The sequence below is a fragment of the Delphinapterus leucas genome, chromosome 21 (assembly GCF_059928025.1).
Source record: "Delphinapterus leucas isolate spDelLeu-1000000601 "Yukka" chromosome 21, BTC_Dleu_Yukka2, whole genome shotgun sequence".
NCBI classification, from domain to species: Eukaryota; Metazoa; Chordata; class Mammalia; order Artiodactyla; family Monodontidae; genus Delphinapterus; species Delphinapterus leucas.
The window spans coordinates 21,918,338-21,938,682 of NC_143149.1; the positions used below are offsets into that span (position 1 = coordinate 21,918,338).

The following is a 20,345-nucleotide window of genomic DNA, read 5'->3' on the forward strand; positions in this document are numbered from 1 at the left end:
ATTCTTCCCTCTCCCCCTCACCCCTCTATTTTTAGTTTTCTTCAGTTTTACTCTGCTGAATGTAGGTGTGGATTTTAAAATGATCCTTCTTGGTATTAACTTGCCAGTGAGTCAGGGAATAGTATTTCTATTAGCACTGGAAAAGTTTGTCACTATTTCTTTAAATATTGAATCTCCCCTATTATCTCTTTCCTTGCCTTCTGGGATTTTGATCAAATGTATGTTAGATGGAATAGATATTTGAAAGTATTAAGGAATTATTATAAATATTTAGGTGTGATGATATTGTAGTCATTTTCTTTCAAGAATTCTTATTGTTAAAGAATGTCTATTTTTAAAAACATGTGTTCAAACTTCTGTCTCTTCTAGGTTTCTTTCCTCTGTTCATATTTTTGACTCCCTGTTGTAAATTCTCGATGATATATATTCTGAGTTATTTTTAGTTCACTAATCTTCTTCTGTATTCTAGTATCCAATCTGCTGCCAAAGATGTCCGTATATATATAATTTATAACAAATACATACAGAGTTTATAATAAGTATATATAAATTCTGTTTAGTTCCTTAACCAATCTGTCTTATTTCAGTAGCTTTCTGTTTCCTGCAAACATTTCCAATATTGTCATTTATTTTTTTAAACCCAGTAAGCAAAGTGGCTTTATAATCTGAGCCTGAGAATTCTGATAGCAGCAGTCTACACAACCTCTTCCTGCTGTCCTGTTTTTGGCTGATGCTCCCTCCTATTGTCTTGCTTTCTTGTGAGCTTGGTTACCTATAACTGCGCATTTGCTACTGACCTTGAAAACTGCCTGTGAGGTTTTCCTGCGGCCTGAGATGAATATGCTCCCTCCTCTGCATTTTGCATTTGCCGGTTAGACTCTTGGAAACTCCATTACTTGGAAACCAAGTCAAACCAAGTTTAAGGCTTGACTTTCTCTGGCTCCCTCAGATTGTATGTGCCCAAAATGCAAATGCCTGTGAGGACTGGTCTGTGGCCAATTTTCTATGGGATTATTTTCTTTTCCTTCTTCCTCCTGTTCTGCTCACTTCCAAGTAGCATTTTCTAGTCTCTTGTGGTTGTGATGCAGAAGGGCATATTTAGTTCTGCTTAACTCACGCTGATGCCGTTGCACTTTGGGGTTAAAGGCTATAGGGAAAGTCTTCCAGAACTGCCTTCCCTGCTGGACTTGACCTCCGTCCCTCCTACCCGAGCAGGGTTAACAACCTTGGTCAGCTGGGTGCTGTCTTCAATTCCCCTGCGGCATAGGCAGTTTTGACTCCCCGCTCCCACCAACCCTTCCAAATATTATTCTGAAAACAGTCTTTTATCCAAAAAACTAGCCAGAGAGTCCCACTTGTCAAGTCTTTTCAACTTTTCAATTTTTTTTAACGGGATCCAACTAACCTAACCCTCCATTTTGAGAAACAAGAAGTCTTCTGCTAAAAAATTTTAACTTTGTAATTAGCAAAAAGTAGAATAACTAAGAGATTTTTGCTTTGGGAATCTGACAGTAGAAATGTAGATGAGTGGCAGCTTGACTCTACTAAAGGATAAAATGTTCATGATACGATGCAATGTTTATAATTAACGATTAACAACATAAATAATTTCAATTGGCATCATTAGTCTGTAACACTGTCTGTAACACCATATGAAATTCCACCTACAGCTGCCTCCCTTTCTAGACACCTGATACCCAATTGGCAAAAGTGTTTTGAATAATCAAGGACACAGATGTTGTCATCAACTAGTATCTAATCACATAAACTTTGGCTTCCATTTTCTAAGGGCTGAAATAAGAAGGTTGAACTCTGACCTCTGAAATGAGACGGTCACTTCAGTTCAAAGAGTTTTCTGGCTCTTTCAGAGCCAATAATCTGGGCTAACATTTCAGTTCTTTTCTCTGGGGAAGGAAGAGAAAGATAGGTTTATCCAGTTATTAGTTTATTCCTCTCCTCAGTCCAAAAAAAAAAAAGGAGTTTGTAGCAGCAAACAAAAATAAACCAATACAACAATACAGAAAAATATATTGAGATTTTAAAACGAGAGGAAGAAAAAAAGAGATGAAAGCATTACTCTAAAATGTCCTATAGTTGGGTCATGAAGTCTATGCAGGACTTCGCAGCATTTGCTAACTTAAGGAAAACATATACTATATTTTGTATATATTTAGTAGTTCATACACTAAACAGAAAGCTCCCACATAAATGAGATTTCTAGTACAGAAAAGACTTCAAGTATATATAGGCATTACTATGTTTTTATTCTGCAGTCACAGTTTTAGCAGATATCCACTGAGTTTAATGCTAATTGAGGTTCTACTATATATTGTCTACTTCAAATAGCATAAAAAAGAGAGCACATCTTGCCTGACCCATTGATTGAGCTTGATTTTGGACTTATCACCAATCTCCATAAGAACACCTCACTCAAAGAAAGGATTTGTAATTCCACCCCCCCTTAATTTTCAAAGAATGCTTCCCTCAAAAGAAAAACCATAAAATTTTAGAACATCCTAAAAAGAATTTAAGTTCTGTAATCTGTCTTTCCCATCTACATTCAATCAGGAGAAAGGCAGTTAAAAGCAACTGTATTACATGCTGGAAGGTCAGTTCTAAGGCATTGCAGGATGATCTTGAACCATCTGACATTTTAAGTGCGTTTAAAATTTTCTGTCTTGATATTTTGTGACTCCACTGGGCTAGCTACTGTTGCCAAGGCAATATGGGTTACTGCAGGGATACAAAGGGGTTTTTGTTTGTTGTTTTTTAAATATTAACGTGACAAACATGGAAAAAGTAAGTATAGAGAACAAATTCAGCCCCTTTTCTCTTCAAAATGCATGCAGTACAGATCCTCTGATCATATATCTGATTAAAAAATACAAAGACTCATGCAGTGACTTTCCCAACTGGTATAGAGACCTTCTCCCAATCAGTGGGGCAGCTACCATCAGAGTCCTCTTCTCATTCTTTGTTCTGGATTGAGGCCCCTCTGAAAATGTGGGACATTGATTATACACAATATTAACTACCCACCTCCAACATGTTTATCTCTAAATGGAAAAATCCTTTCTTTATGTAAATAAAGGTGGCGGTAAAGGTCCAGAGTGTTACATTTCAGGGAACTTGTGAAGAGAAGACAGAGAAATGCATGGTGCAAATCATACAAATACATTCAGCTGGGTTGCAAAAGACTCAAATGCAGATGAGAATAAAGATTCCAAGTAACCCTTTTTTTTCTCTGTGATTACTCCTTCTAGTCAATATAATCTAAAGCTGTTCAGACACTATAATGGACTCCAATCGTCTGATGACGGGATGAATCAAAGCCTCTATTTTCTGGAATACTACATGAAACTTCTCTGGAAACAGATAATATCTTTGCTTCCTACTAACTGAAATGCAGTATTTTAAAATCAGAAGTCTACATGCAGATCAAGAAACCCTGTAGTAAAAGGCACTTTTTAATCAAAATCTCCCAAAGCAAGGTCTCCTTAAGACAAACCAATGATTCAAGCAAAATGCCATGTTGCTACCAGAGACCTGGAAATAAATAGGAAGTCTTTTAAGCACAACTGAAAAACAACTCACAAACCTCAGAGCAACTATTTTTAAATAAATATTCAGAAGCTCAAGGAAAGTGTTTTGTCTTACGCTGGGAGGCACACTGGACCCCATCGGCTCCTGCTCCCAATAAATGATGCTGGGAGTGTGTCTGGAAGAATAAACATGAGACTGAGCGCTCACAGGAACGGTATAGGGTTGAGGTCCATGAGCGCTTTCACATGCTGACACGTGAACAGAACTTTGGTTCCATTGCAGGCAAGCTCCTCCTCTCTGACCATTTAAAAACTATCCAGGATACAACAGCCACTCCTACTGGGGATGGATACTTCCACTCAGTTTTGATGCAGTATCAGTTTGATCCCGTGAAACCATCAGAACTTCCCACCAGAGATAAATGAGGAGATTCTGGCCTTATTAGTGTGCACAATTAACACAGGTGACCTGGCTGTACTTGCCAACCTTCCTGCTATTTTTTTAAAAAATAAATTTATTTATTTATTTTTGGCTGCGTTGGGACTTTGTTGCTGTGCGCAGGCTTTTCTCTAGTTGCAGAGAGCAGGGCCTACTCTTCGTTGGGGTGCACAGGTTTCTCATTGCAGTAGTTTCTCTTGTTGCAGAGCACGAGCTCTAGGCACTCGGGCTTCAGTAGTTATGGCACGTGGGCTCAGTAGTAGTGGCTTGCGGGCTCTAGAGCACAGGCTCAGTAGTTGTGGCGCACGGGCTTAGTTGCTCCACGGCATGTGGAATCTTCCCGGACCAGGGCTCGAACCCGTGTCCCCTGCATTGGCAGGCGGATTCTTAACCACTGCGCCACCAGGGAGGTCCCCTTCTGCTATTTTTATCCACCTCCCTACATGTGAGCACCTTTGATCTACTCTGAGCTCAGACCCCCTGATCTATCAGAGTGACTTTGTCAGTCTTTCTTTAAAAATGAACAGGCAGGGGCTTCCCTGGTGGCGCAGTGGTTGAGAGTCCGCCTGCCGATGCAGCGGACACGGGTTCGTGCCCTGGTCCGGGGAGGTCCCACATGCCGCGGAGCGGCTGGGCCCGTGAGCCATGGCCGCTGAGCCTGCACGTCCGGAGCCTGTGCTCCGTAACGGGAGAGGCTACAACAGTGAAAGGCCCGCGTACCGCAAAAAAAAAAAAAAAAAAAAAACAGGCAATAAAACGAATTTAATCTAGAAGCAGCAGCTCAGTAAGGGAAATGAAAACATCAGAAGTTATCTAATCACAGCCACAGCCATCCAGGGCTCTGTCTTATCTACTAGGTAATAAAAATGGGACCTTCCTAAACTTGAAGGGCATCAAATAAAATAAGTAGTAAAGTTGTTGCTAGCCTCTGGCTCTTGGGGGGATTGCTATGCAGTTTAACCAGTGTATACTAACTACAAAACACTGTCATGGGTTTGAAACACCTATGTTCTAGGAAAGTTTTTTGGGGGGTGCAGGGGGAAGGTTGTTTCCACATAAAGCAAAAATTGAAACACAAACACCTTTGAGAACAGGGATTGTTAAGAGGGCAGCAGAAGGAAGGAATGGGCAGAAAAGAATATCTCCTCTGAAGTTAGGGTAGTTTTTCCAGAAGAGTAGGGTTCAGTCTCAGTTTAAGGAGAAGACTTATAAATACCTTGGACAGCTCAAAACTGCTATTTGGGGAACCAAGAACCAAGTGAGCCAAGAATAGAGCAGTGCTTTAAAACTCCTGGCAAAGCAGCAAGAGGATGAAGAGTTGGTTTTGCATAGTTCTGAACACAGGAGTAAAGAAGCAGAGGCACCTCTTCCCAAAAGGCGCCGGAATCCTACGGCATCAACGGATCCGTCGCGGGGCGGGGGTGCGGGTGGTATTTCTCAAAGTCTCCCAGGGCACTCACCCCTCCCTACCCCGCCCCACTACTCCGTCCACCCTTCCTCCCTCCACCTCCAGGACCCGCCCACCCCCCGGGGGTGTGCAGCACTTCTTAAGCTCTAGCCCCCAGGGGCCACCTCTGCAGCCCGGACTCTTCCTGGAGCTTGGCAAGTTCTGGGACTGAAAGCCAGGCTTGCACGGCCACCAGGGGCCACTCGTGCCTGGAGGTCGGGGGGTGGGGTGTACGTGGGGGAACTAGAGCTTTAAAGGCCACCCACTTCCTTCGAGGCGATGAGGAACGCATCTTCCTCACAGTGCTTCTCAGGGGTCAGCCCGCTCTTCACTCGACGGTGATCAATACTCGACGCGGCTCGGACCACCTCCTGTGCCCCTGGACTCCGCCCTAAGGGTCCTCTGGCGTCTGTGACGGCGCGGGTCCCGGCCTCTTCAGTCGGCTCAGGCCAGCGCTTCACGGGTCCCTGCAGTCCCCTCCCCCGTCCCCTCCCCCCCGGCACTTTCTCTAACCGAGGAAGGAGCGGAGAGGAACTTGGCTGAATCAAGGGAACTGCGAGCCTATGGATGAGTTTTAAACCCGAGAGCCAATTAAATATTATTGGAACCTACTGTAAGGGCGGGGAAGGGGAGGTCAGGAGGCGGAGAGGCTGAGTCCCACGGCGGCGGGTCCAGCCCTAACCCAGCACAGCCCTCCTTCGGCCCTTCCCCGCCGTCAGGACGAGGGGCGCTGCCACCCCAGCCGGGACCCTGCGCCTCCCCGCCCCCGATTCTCCTCAGGACGCGCAAGTCGGCCCCTCCCCACCCACGCCGGGCCGAGCAAGCCGAGCGGAGGGCAGGGGCGAGACGAAGGGCCCAAGTTCCCCGGACTAAGACGCCGCGCGCAGCTCTTGCTACACATCAGCTGCGGCTCTGGGAAAACGCCTGCGCCTCAAAGGTTGGTCTCGCGCCGCAGCCCGGGACGGGTACAGGGCCCGTACCCTCTTACCTGACGCGCGGCCCCGAGGACGGACTGGGCTTCCGCCCGCCGGGTCCATCCCCAGGGCGGCGTGAAGGCCGTGGGCGGGGTCGGCGGTCGCACCGCCCTCCCCGCGGGCTCCGGGGCTGCTCAGCGCCAGCGGAGGGAAGAGACCCCCCAGCCGGGAGTTCGGCCTCCGCGGGCACCGGGTCCACTCCGGGCGGCGGGGACGGGGCCGCTCGGCCCTCAATCACTCGAGGCGGGAGGTGGGGGTACCGGGGAGCGGGAAGGGGGAGCGGGGTGCCGGCGGGCGGCGGGGGACGGCTTCTCAGCCGAGTTCCCACCTTCTGAGGAAACCCGCGCTCCCCCTGGCCTGGGCGCGAGCGCCCCCTGGAGGCCCCGGCGGAGGGCGCGGCCTGGAGCGGAGCGCGCCGCCCCTCCCCGCCCGCAGAGCGTGTGCCCGGACTTGGGGGCTCCCGCCGCGGGCGGCCGCAGCCCCGCTTCCACGCCTGGGCCCGTCGCTCACCCCGGGCGCCTAGGGACACGTCACCCTGAGGACCTCCTCTCCACTTCGGGGTAAAGCGGGAATATCTGGAAGGCGGTGGGAGCGATGCTTCACACATTGTAGGAAACGTCTTGGATGGATGCCCAACTGCCACCAAAACCGGTGAGAGTATCTCTCACCTCTGCATCTTCGGTGTCTACAAGAGCGCCTGGCACATGGTAGGAGTCTGGTAATTATTTTTTATCAAATAAGTATGAATAAATGAATGAACGATGCGGCTTTTTTTTTTTAATCCTGTAATGTCTTCCTGAATACATCCACTTCACAAAAAGTATAAGACAGAAAGGCTTAGGGACCACCAATGTTTGAAAATAGAAACACGCTGACTTATGTAAGGGGTAGCCACTGCCACATGTTCTGAAGCACTTTAGAAAGAAAGCGTGGCTTTCCTGTTCCATACTTATTAAAAGTCGAATTCAGACAAATGAGTGCTAGAGGTGTGTATACTGTGCATTGCGTCTGTTTCTGCAACAGTAGATAAACTAGACAGCTACATTCTCTCAGCATAGAGGTATTGTCAGAGTCACAAATTGGACTTCAGAATCCATAAGGTCCAGAAAAGGCTGTCTCTGTCTGACATTAGGATAACATGGAGGATATTACACACAATGTGGACAGAGATACAGGGACATAGGAGGATCTTCCTCCGCATCCTCTTAAGGCACATCTAACAAGACTTCCCTGACAACCTGGAGGGTGGATGGCAAGAAATAAACTCTTTCTGTCTTTGTTCGAATTCTCACTTCCTTTTATGAAAACAGATTCTATTCCGGATAGAACCCTTTCAGATTTCAGATTTACTTGTTCTTATTCTATTAATAGTTATACAGAATTCAGGTATATTACTGTTATTTAGCCCATTTGACTGATGTAATATTGACAAGATGTGATTTATGTTCTCAGAATGACACAGCTGGAGGGCTATTTGACTGTAATTACTTGGGGGTTTTATTACCTTCCCTCCAAAGGGAAGTGTGCAAATGTGAAAGCACCAATTGTTCCCAATTACTTGAGATACTTTCTGTAAATAACCCCTTCCTGTATTTTTTTTTTTTTTTTTTTTTTGCGGTACGCAGGCCTCTCACTGTTGCTGCCTCTCCCGTTGCGAAGCACAGGCTCCGGATGCACAGGCTCCGCGGCCATGGCTCACGGGCCCAGCCGCTCCGCGGCATGTGGGATCTTTCCGGACCGGGGCACGAACCCATGTCCCCTGCATCGGCAGGCGGACTCTCAACCACTGCGCCACCAGGGAAGCCCCCCTTCCTGTATTTTTATTAGCCACATTGAAAGGAAAATGATCAGGTGATTGTATAGAATTTTAAAGTGAACAATGTGCCTTTAAAATTGCTTAATAAACAAGTGGTTAAAATATCATCAGAGATGTTACCAGAATTCAGTTAGGATGGTATGTGTCACATCTGATGGACAATGGAATGGTAAATAACAAATCAAATAAGTAAATGCTCACATAGAAAAATACAACATAGCATTTTATGAATAAGAGCTTATTGCCATAATAAGATATATAAAATTGACTTCATGGATATAAATAGCAAAAGAAAAACCCCAAAGCAAAACTTTTTTTTAATCAATTTTCTCTCCAGACCAAAAAAAAAAAAAAAAAGCCTAAGAAGTAAAATAAAATTAGGAATTTACCTACTGGTCTGTGTCCTTCCAATGGACACAAAAATTTTAACATGCATTTGGTTGTAGCAGGCTGTTGACCTGTTTAACTAAGGGGAGGTGTTTGATTTTGTTCATGTAACCTGATGTGAATACAGAAGGGCTAGAGCTCTTGAACCTGAAGATATTTCAAACTAGGAAGTAGCAACAAATCTTCAGGTTACTCGTTCTTGTTAGATTGAATTGCTGTGGTACACGGAGCTCATTGGAAGAGCAGTTGGCTAGTTGTCCCCTTTAGACAGTTTGTACCAAGTGGGTGGACATCCTGGAAATATTCAAAAGTATCCTAGAATCTCAGGGTCGCAGAGTACCTTCCATACCAATGAGTAGCCCATATGTACTTACAAATGGGCTGTTCAGTGAACAAATTGTTTGCTTAATTATTGTATCAAAGCATAATCTAAACAGTGATATAGGCATTTGGCCAAGTAATTCATGGTGTTTAGTAATTTATCTATGGGAGACTTGGCCCTGGAAAATAGCCCCCTCTAACCTACCTGATTTTAGGAATTTAGGTACATAACAAGACCATGTGATTATGCACTGGGTTGACTTTACTGTTCTGTCACCCCACCACTTACATATGCCCTAATTTTTGTTGCACATGTGGGCTTAGGGATTTTACAAATAGAAGAGCCACTGAAGTATTTTCTCAGTTCCTTATATTACACATATAGTGGTTAGAAACAGAACAAATGTGACCATTTGCTGGTAACAGTGCTAGATGATTGGGAAAAAAAAAAGATGACCCCTAATCTCTCCTAATTATACACTTTTATCTATACAACTTAGATAAATGAAATATTAATATTCCATATGCATCATATGAAACCCATCATTCTTCCCTTACTGTTAACTCCCTGGATAGGTTATATTTCCTGATGCCCATTGTTTGGCTTCTTTCCTCTCTGGTTTCCACTTTTTTATTTAGTTGATGTTCAAGAGCCTACTGAAACAGACACACAAGAACTGAATGGAATTTCTCAGGCAGGAATTTCTTATGTAAAGTGGCCTCTCACTGAACTATGGTTTTGCTCATCCACCAGACTTACAGAGTGCAGCTGACTCTGTGAAAAGGCTCTGTCAATGGAACCAACCCCAGTGCCAATGCAGGGGCTCATTCATTTACTGAGAGCACCCACTGAGAGGAGATCCTTTTCCCAACACAGTTTAATAAGACATGATATTCAAACCTGAGTACTCAAGACAGCTTTTAAAAGAATAAAACATCCTCTGAGAGATCCAAAGACCCAATGTAAAAACACTCATATTTTATTCTACAAAAAGATGTTTCAATTGTAAATGATCACTGCAAAAGCAATGGTTTATAAGAGGGAGTGGTTTCTGCAACTGGGCCTTCTATATGGAAATGATGAATATTTGGTTACCCTTTGAGCCCCTCCTATGGTTATTATTTCCCCTCCTGGAGTTTAGGAACTTTTATTATTTTCTATTCCCATTTTCCAAAGAATTGCAGATGTGCTTGGTAGGATAGATACCTGAGGGAAGTGCATAGGCTTAGAACAAAAACAGCCTTTATGCTATTAGTACATGGGGAAATTAAAAGTTACCCCCCATAAAAGAATTTATTGTGCTAAAACTATATGAGAAACTCTGAGTGGAACTTTGGTTACCAGGGAAGAGACAAGTCGCTTCTTGGGGAAGGGGTGACATCACCAAGAATGTAGTGAGAATAAGAGAAGATAAATGATGGCTGATCTAGGAATCTGCAGTTGGGAGTGACATGAATAAGCCCAACTTCCAAACTCTCTCCTGCTCAGGAGTGATATCAGTGTATTGCTCACTTAGTGTAGCTCTAGGGACCATGGAACAGGGTAACATTTTGGAGAAAGGGAATCAAAAGTCTCTATCCTATTGAAGATGCCAAAAGGAGGATTTAAAATGTGTTCCATTTGACTATATTTTCAAACGCACTTTCTCAAAAACAAAAGCAGGACACCTTCTTCAGAAATCATTTACACACATATATTGCAAAAGGTAACAAAATATATATTTTGTTACCAAAAAAAAAAAGATAATATACAGGAATGCCTGTATATGAAGAGGAAGTAGTTAGAAAGATACATATAAAAATGTTAACAGTGGTTACCTTTGGGGAGCGGGAATGGGGCTGGGGACTAGTGTGGGAGTGAGTACTTGCTTCTCACTTTATATATTCCATATTTGAAAAAAAATGTTCACCTGAAGTGGGTATCCTTTTTTTTAATTTGGGGTTTTTTTTGTTTGCTTTTTTTCTTGTGCTTGAGACTTAAAAATTGAAGTATAGTTGATGTATTTCAATATAAAAGGTATCATTTTTATAATAATTAAACTTCTAAAAATATTTCTTTGTGTACCTGATCTGTGCAAGAACAGAAGGCAGAAGAGGTGTTAGAACAATGTAAGAGTGACATCATAGTGTCCAAATGTGTTTGGATGCAGAATGTCATTGATAATCATGTTTGACTAATAAATACTGGTATTAAGATGACTTCTGATTTGTAAGCTCTTAATTACAGATACTAAAAAGGGGTGATAACTAATTGTCAAAAATCAGAAGCAACCAAGATGTCCCTCGATAGGTGAATGGATAAACAAACTATAGAATATCCATACAATGGAATATTATTCAGTGATTGAAAAAAAACCAAAACTGTCAAGTCGTGAAAGACATGGAAAAACCCTAAATGCACACTGCTAAGTGAAAGAAGCCACTCTGAAAAGGCTACATACCATATAATTCCAACTATATGACATTCTGGGAAAGGCCAGACTATAGTGACACAAAAGATCAGCGGTTGCCAGGGGTTGGGAGAGGGATGGATATGTGGAGCACAGGGGTGTTTAGGACAGTGGAACTATTCTGTATGCTACTGTAATGATCCATACATGACATTCATTTGTCAAAACCCATAGAACAGTGCAATGCAAAGAGTGAACCTTAATGTAAACTATGGACTCAGTTAATAATAATGTAGCTATATTGACTGATCAATTGTAACAAACCTACTGCACTAATGCAAGCTGTTAAGAGGGAAACTGGGGAGGGGAGAAGGGACACATGGAATTCTCTGGACTTTCTGCTCAATTTTTCTGTAAAACTGAAGCTGCCCTTTTAAAAAGTATATTAAATTTTAAATAACAATGTTGGCTTTTAATATTTATATGTAATAATAAATGACCAATAATAACATAATATAATTGAAAACTATCATTTCAAAACCAAGCCAGGACTATGATGCCCTAATCATGTTTTATAAGGTAAGGTACTGAATGCCTTTCTTCCTTATCTAGTTTGTATATACAGCTATCTGGGGACCGGTCCAGGTCTTGCCTGGATAGGAGCTGGCGCGGACCTGATGCGCCCTCATCCACTGGCACGGCCTTGGCAAGAGCTGGCCTCGGGCGCCCTCCATCGCCAGGATCCCTCTGATTCCCACTAGGGTGCTGGGCACGAGGGGCAGCTCCCACGTGCTCGCAGGTGCCTCTTCTATCTGGTTGGTGATCACTGTGGCCACACGGCCGGGCCCGCGCATCCCACAGCGCCGGCTCCACCTGCCAGCCCAGCGCCGCGGGTGGCCACTGGCCATGCGCACCACACCGTGGCACCAGGGATGGTAAAGATGCTGAGCAAGCGGGTCTGCTCTGAGCCCCGCTCTGCGAACGGCACCCGTGGCTAATAGGGTGCACGGGCAGGCGGCCCGGGAGGCTGGGAAGCAAGCCCGGCAACGCAACAGACGCACTTCGACACCAATCTGGACTTTCAGTCTGTCATTCCTAAAGCCTGGGTGGCAGTGCTTGTAGCCTAAAAATAAACTCCCGCTTCCCTTGGGGGCATTGGGATTTATACTATTTAAATTGCACAGACTGTTTTCATTCCTCGGGGTTTGAAGCACTGAAGGCTGAAATATGCTTCTCAGCTCTTTTAGTGATGGAGTCACTCTTGCAACACACGCCACTCCCATGGCAACTGCCGAAAAACAAGATCAGACTTCCACCGGAGTGGGGAAAGAAGCCTCTCAAGAAAGCCAAGAGCTGCTTTCTTCCATGGGTGTGACTCTCCCTTTTAGGGCCTAGTCAGGAAGGGAGGGCCTGGTGAGCAGGACTTGAAGAAAGACCAGCATGACAAGGATGTTTTCATGATGAAGTCCTGCATGGTGCCAACTCAACTGAAAAAAATTTTTAAGTATGCCCTTCTCTTTGGGTTAGAAGGAAATGTTGGAATTAAGAGTTAATGCTTATTTCAAACAGTTACATGAGGGAAAAGTATTGCACCTTAGCTCGTATTCACACAAATTGCATGCACTGTCCTTGATATTATAAATAGATATAGATAGATATGGCTAGATATATAGATGGATATATACATATACACAGTGCATACAATAAAATGCACATATAATCTATATAATTGTTGCATATAATTATATAATGTTCCATTTACTTTGAAACTTTGTACTTCTGAGCAGATATTGTTTGGAAAACACTTGCAGCACTTAATATAACACTTTCTTATGTTAAATACAGAGTTGAGGTTCAAGAGTCCTTTGGATCCAGCCTGAAAAGCAAGAATTCATTTCCTTCTAACAGAAAAGTTCTCAACCCTATTAGACTTTGTGCTCACTTTTATCACAAATATTTTGTAATGCCTCCTTAACTGTCCTAAAATGCAATTCATAGGTAATGTCATTTACCTACAACATAATTTTTAAAAAAGCAATACAATGCTCTAATGCGCTAACTAAAATATAAAGGAGAAATAAAAGGGAAGTCATTAATAATAATACGGGGGGCTTCCCTGGCGGCACAGTGGTTAAGAATCTGCCTGCCAATGCAGGGGACACAGGTTCGTTCCCTGGCCCGGGAAGATCCCACATGCCGTGGAGCAACTAAGCCCGTGCACCACAACTACTGAAGCCCGCGTGCCTAGAGCCCGTGCTCCACAACAAGAGAAGCCACACAATGAGAAGCCCGGGCACCACAACGAAGAGTAGCCCCCGCTCACTGCGACTAGAGAAAGCCCGTGCACAGCAACGAAGACCCAACACAGCCAAAAATAAAAACAAATAAATAAATTAAAAAAAAAAGTATAGGGAACATATGTATATGTATAACTGATTCACTTTGTTATAAAGCAGAAACACACCATTGTAAACCAATTATACTCCAATAAAGATGTAAAAAAAAAGAATAAGTTGTCTAAAATAATAATAATAATACGGTACAGGGACACGATGTAGAGTCCCTTACATGTAGAGTCACATATGAAAGTGACAGCCACAAATGAAGGCTGATATAGGTGTCTCATATGGGCAAGTAAAATATCCCAAATTGGTGATAGCATTTTTTGAAATGACAAATAACTCTTAGTAAAGCAAGAAAAACAAAGTGTGATCTTCCTCTTTTTACACTGTAGTTGCATTCATGAAATTCAGTGTATATTAAAACCATGCAAAAAATATTTTGTGTAAAATAAGTTGGGTTCTAGACTCAGATAATCATAAATAGGGTGTTCATTTTATCTGACTTTCTTACACAAATATCTGATGGGGTATTCAAAAGTTGACAGAACTGTCCCATACCAACAGCAGTACTCAAATATTGTGACAACTAATCCTCTCTCCCACACAGATTTCTGAAACATTCCCTAGGGGTAATTCCAAACCACCCTACCTTTGAAACCACTGTTCTAAAGACAGAACTCCAATAGGAACATAATGTATTTCATAAATTGACTTGAGATTTGAATCAAAGAATGGAAGGCAAAATTGCTGAAAACGAGACTGTCTTAAAGTCAAAGGGTGGTAAACTGATGACAATGAAAAGAGTAACTTCCTAGAACTTGCCACTTCAAGAGAGGCTGAAATGACTTGCATATTCACAAACAAAAAAGGGCTAGGTCTCCAAAAGCTTTTCTAAGCATTTTATAAGTGCAGCTGGTCCCAAGGCAAGGTGATGCCTTAGGAACTCAGTCATGGGGAATAATACAGTAGCAAAAAAGGAGGCCAGCGATGAGCTGAATGAAACTGGGGCATGAGATGCAGAATTCTCAGCTTCTCCATCTCCAAACAGCTGCCTGTCTGTAGAAACCATGTCAAGCCAGCTCGAGCACAGCATCTCTTCTGCAGGGTTAAGTGCCATTTGCTTGTATGCAAATAACACAGATTCCAAGCAGATTCTATATGCTGTCTACCAAATAGTGACACGGAGTTGTCCAAAGAAGGAAGACTGAATTAAGAGGAAAGAGATGAGGCAAGAATCCTCAACCCTGGCTGCACACTGATATTGGAAAACCTTTAAAAAATATGGATGGTTAGGCCCATCCCTTTGGAATTCATTTTTTTTCAGTATGGGAACTAAAATATTGCCTACCATATCAGTAAACAAAGGATGTTGCAGCCATCAAGCAAGCACATTACAGCCGCCTGGATGGTGAGCGCTGAGGGAACTCAGGATGGAGGCAAACGGGCTGCCGACTGCCAAGCACATCTAGCAGTCGGCTGCTGCAGCCACCCCTGATGGTGCATCTGAGGAAACTCAGGAGAGGAAAACACAGGATACTGGCCCCTAATAGCTGAGGTGCATACCAAAGGAATGATTTCAGTGAGCCCAGACTCTTGCATCTTCCCATACAGAGAAAAGCACTAAATTCCTTAATTTGAGATAACTGGTTTTCTTTTTTTTTTTCCTGTGGTGTTATTTTTTTGAATTTTATTTTACTTATTTTTTATACAGCAGGTTCTCATTAGTTATCTATTTTATACATATTAGTGTATATATGTCAATCCCAATCTCCCAATTCATCCCACCACCACGGCCCCCTTGTTTTCTTTTATTAACAGTAATCTTTTGATGTTCTGAATACCTGCTCTTTTGTTGTAAAAACTCCTATATATCCTAGCTATCCCCCCACCCACCCTTGCCTCTTGGGAACAGTTTCTCAGCATTATCTGAGATGCTGTGTCCCGGGCTTGAAGTCCTCAGAATGTCCACCGAATAAAATATAATGCACAACTTTTAGGTGGTGCATTTTTTTTCAGTTGACAAGTAACTATTAGCTGACTTTATTTAATTTTATGTCCTTATTTTTGTATACTATCTGTCCCCCGTGACATTATTTTTGCGAATTACCTGTACATTTCAATAGTTTTCTCCTTCTGAATTCAGGGCTCAGGATACTTATAACAATCTTGTTATGAAATAGAAACCCAGTGACCCTACATTCGTTTCATTATCCAATATCCCCTCCACTCAACCTCCCACTCATCGAAGCTAAAAGCTGCCTGTGTAGTCCCATCCCCTTCTCCCTCTAAACTCACATTCTCCTAACCATGAATCTACCATCATATTTTCAGTGCAATCTGTGGACAAAAACATGCTGCCTGCCGTTTCAGTAAACAAAGAATGTTGCCCGCCATCCTGGTAAACGTTGAATTCTGCCCCCCATCAAGCCCTGAGCCGCAGCAGCTGCCACCCAGGCCACCCCGCGGTGCACCCTGAGGGGATTCAGGGTGGGGAAAACAGGAGACCGGCCTCAGGTAGTGAAGATGCATCTCAGGGCTTCCCTGGTGGCGCAGTGGTTAAGAATCCACCTGCCAATGCAGGGGACACGGATTCCAGCCCTGGTCCAGGAAGTTCCCACATGCTGTGGAGCAACTAAGCCCGTGCGCCACAACTACTGAGCCTGTGCTCTAGATCCCTCGGGCCACAACTCCTGAGCCTGCGCTCTAGATCCCTCGAGCCACAACTACTGAGCCCGTGTGCCACAACTACTGAGGCCCACGCACCTAGAGCCCGTGCTCTGCAACAAGAGAAGCCACGGTAGTGAGGAGCCCGCACACGGCAATGAAGAGTAGCCCCTGCTAGCCAAAACTAGAGAAAGACCGCGCACAGTAACAAAGACCCAACACAGCCAAAAATAAATAAATAAATTTATTTTAAAAAATGCATATCAAAGGAATATTTTCAATGAGCCCAGGCTCTTGCATATTCCCATACATAGAAAAACACTAAAATAATAAACTGGAGATGTCTGTTTGTGTGATTAGCAGTAATCTTTTGATGTTTGACTACTTGTTTGTTTCTTTTTTTCCCCAGCAAATACTCCTATGTGTATCCTGGCTCCTCCCTTACCTGTTTTGGAGCAGTTCCTCAGAGCTACCTAAGAGGCTGTTTCCCAGGCTATAGTCCTCAGTAACGGCACCGAATAAAACATAACTTCCAAATTTTAGGTTGTGGGTTTTTTTTTTTCCATCGACAAATCTTTTCCCATCTCAATCGATACAGTTAGCTTAACTTGTTCCATACTGATATCTGTCTAGCCACAGCATTCTGACTTCATTGGTGGGAGTAGGACCCCAGCATCAATTTTACAAGCTCATCAGGTGATTCTAATGTGCAGTCAAGGTGGAGAACACTAAACTGGAAACTGGAAACAAAACTCCCTTTAGCCAGTCCAGAGATTTTACAAAGTAGTTAAATACATATGGATGCTTCCACAAAGGAGGTTTGGGCTACGATGTTGTATTCATCCTGGAATATTAACTTCATGGTATGACCTTGGGCTGGTTAATTTATCTAAGACTCAATGTCATCTGTCAAAGGAGATTAGTCATAGCCCCTGCCTTATACAGGTGTCAGGTTTAAGTGAGATAATATGTGTAAATCACTTAGCACTGTGCTTGATAGAAAGTATTCAATAAATAGCTGCTATGTCATCATTGTCATCTTATTATTATTTAATAGAATAAAAAATATTGGATTGAAGATTCATACACAACACTGCACTCCAGGAAGAAGTACACATTCTAAAAGGCAAACAAAAAATCATTTCATACTCTTAGAGGGGTTTTCCTTTGAACACAGACGAGGAGGGGACTGAAAAGATTTTCAATGTTCATAACTGAATCTGTTCCCAGTCTTTTTTGACATTTCCAGCCTTGAACCTGTATCTTGTTAATCCTCCTCCACAAAAGCACATACTAGGCTTCATTATTTTCTCTCAGAATATCTTATATCTTAATTTCTATCCATTTATGTTCTCTAAATACTAATCCCAGACTTGTGTAGCCAGCACTTTTCTGGCCCTAAGGGCTGCACAAAATGGACTAGGATGTTCATGTATAATGCATAGTCTACCTGGTGTGTGTAAGGGGATAAGGTGATCTGTGGCATCAAGATTGAAAGAACAGGGTGGGAGAGTCAAGCTGTTACCTCACTCCTTTCCTATCACCAGGAACAGAGAGAGAGGGGAGAGAGAGAGAGAGAGAGAGAGAGAGAGAGAGAGAGAGAGAGAGTATCACCAGGAACAGAGAGAGAGGGGAGAGAGAGAGAGAGAGAGAGAGAGAGAGAGAGAGGCTTTAGCTCTAAACTTCTAGTATGGTGAGCTGGGCTAAATGATGTGAAGGATTCACTTGGCCGAGGCTACAGGCAGATCCAAGGGGCTGCCTCCTAAAAGTGGGATGAGCAGCCTCTAGGGGCCTCCTTCCTCTAAGCCCAGTCCAAGTCACAGCCTCCAGAGCAGCCCAATGTGATGGGGCAAATCCAAGGAAGAAGAGGGGAATGCACTCCCTCCTGACAGCTAGATCAGAGTGTCTCTAATCTCTCAAATTGTACCTGGCAAGGATCTCATTTGCAAGTGACAGAATCCAACTCTGATAACTTGGGAAGGAAGAACATTATTCAAAGGCTAATCTGGAGCTCCCACTCCTGTGAGGAGGCTGGAGGAACAGGCTTAGAGACAGAGTCAAAGGACACTGGACGGCTGCCAGAACCACAAGCCAGTCCAATGAGGACACCACTGTTGCTGTCACCTACACAAGACCCCCTACAGCTTGTCCACCACTGATGCTGGCATGAGATAGCGGGCGCTGCTTCAGGCATTACTGCTACTGCCTTTGGGAACTTGACGTTGCTCCCTCAGCTGCCCTCCCCACCTCCTGTAGGTGGTTTCTCCACCACCCTGCTTCTTGAAGTGGTGCAGCCCGCAAGCAGAAGCAGCTTCAGACTACCATGCTGGGCCGGCCTGGTGGAGGAGAAAGCAATTCCTCAACGGACTGAATCTCTAAACAGAGACCCCACGCCTATGACACTTAAAGTAAATACCCCTGCCTCTGACAGGGACGCATCAGCATTCCAACCCCTGAAAGCTACGGTGGGAGAGGGCTGTGAGGAGGGCCGCTGTCCACATTCTTGGAATGATTCCTCCATGCATGACTTTTCTAGGGAAAAAGGCGTATTGTTTTTTAAAAACAAATACTTTCATAGGTTGGGAAAGACATGATTTTTGTTGTTGTTATATAACTGCGGTCTCCTTTTATGTTTTCTTTTCCAAAGAAAGTTAAAACCTTCATTTGATTTGGAGTAGAAGATGTTGTTCTGATTGGACCAGTCAAGTTCCAGATATGAGAGCCTGGGATGAACGCTCTCTGAATCTCTTGGCAGCAACTTTCCTACTCCATTAAGTGGGGAGCACAGAACTGCCCTGGGTAACTCCCACAGCTGTTTCCAAATTTGTGTAAACATAGCAATAATATTATTTCATTATTAATGAAAGTACTTCAAGTACATCGAAGGAACAGTTTTCCGTTGTGTTTGAATTAGTCTGCTAAAGATACATTCTACATGGAGCAGGATGAAACAGAAAACAAAGCCCCAGAGCCTGGAGCTTTCTGACTAATAGAAGCACCTACATAATAGTGTAAGAAGTCAATTAACACAAGCCAAGTGAGTTCAGTTACTCTGGTAGGCAAATACCAATTTCTTCAATCAGCATAGTCTATAGAACAAAAAATTAATTCAATGCTTTTATAATTGCATGGTCATCTTATTCTGTGACTTATTCTGTGACTGAAAGTCACATTTCCTGGAGATTGAATGAGAGCTAAGTTTTTAACAGTTAAGTATCTTATGGATTATCTTGAGAAGCCTGTTTCTACTCAATAAATATAACAATAGTTGATTAGGTATAGAATTCTAAATTGCAAGCAATATTCTTTCAGATTTTGGAAGATATTGCTCCAATGTTTTTTTACTTCCAAGGTTACTATTGAGAAGTCAGAAGCTTTTCTGTTTCCTAATATTGGGTATACTACTACTTCTTCCTGTCTGGAAATGAATAATTTCTTTTTACCCCTGGATTTCTGATATTTCACAAAAATATGCCTCAGAGCAGATATATTGGGCTAAGTACCTAGGGCTCTTTCCGTCTGGCAACTTACATCATTCAATTCCAGGAAATTTTCTTGAATTTTTTCTTTGATTATTTTCTTCCCTCCATTTTCTTTCTTCTTTCTTTCTTTCTGGAACTTCTGTTATTCAATTGTTTGATCTCCTGGATGGTCGTATGGTTTTTTTTTTTCTTTTTTCTTTTCATCTTTGTCTTCTACTTCATGTGAGGTGTCCTCAAATGTACTTTCTCAAGTGCTAGCAATAGAATTTTCTACAATGATGGAAATGTTCTATATCTGAGCAGTCCAACACCTTAGCCACTAGGCACATGTGGCTTTTGAACATTTGAAATGCAACTAGTGCAAATGAGGTGTTGAATTTTTAATTTTGTTAATTCTAAGTGATTTACTTTTCAATAAAGGGGTTAGTGGTTAGCACGTTGGACAGCACAAGTATTTATTTTCTGCTGTCATGATTTTAATTTCCAGGAGCCCTTTGCAGTTGCTTCCCCCCCCCGCAAATCTTCCATTTCCATAGCTTTG

General features: G+C 43.1%; 1 protein-coding gene across 1 annotated transcript in view; it reads right to left on the reverse strand.

The window, feature by feature from the left end:
* Positions 1–12,599, reverse strand: part of LOC111173463 (uncharacterized) — a 28,841-nt gene extending 16,242 nt beyond the window's left edge. Inside the window, exons 1-2 of the mRNA XM_089903550.1 lie at positions 11,969–12,599; positions 6,417–7,038 (exon numbers count right to left, since the gene is read on the reverse strand). Of these exons, the coding sequence (XP_089759676.1) occupies positions 6,417–7,038; positions 11,969–12,599 (1,253 nt within the window). The remainder of the gene's footprint in view (positions 1–6,416; positions 7,039–11,968) is intronic.
* Between the last annotated feature and the right edge of the window lie 7,746 nt (positions 12,600–20,345).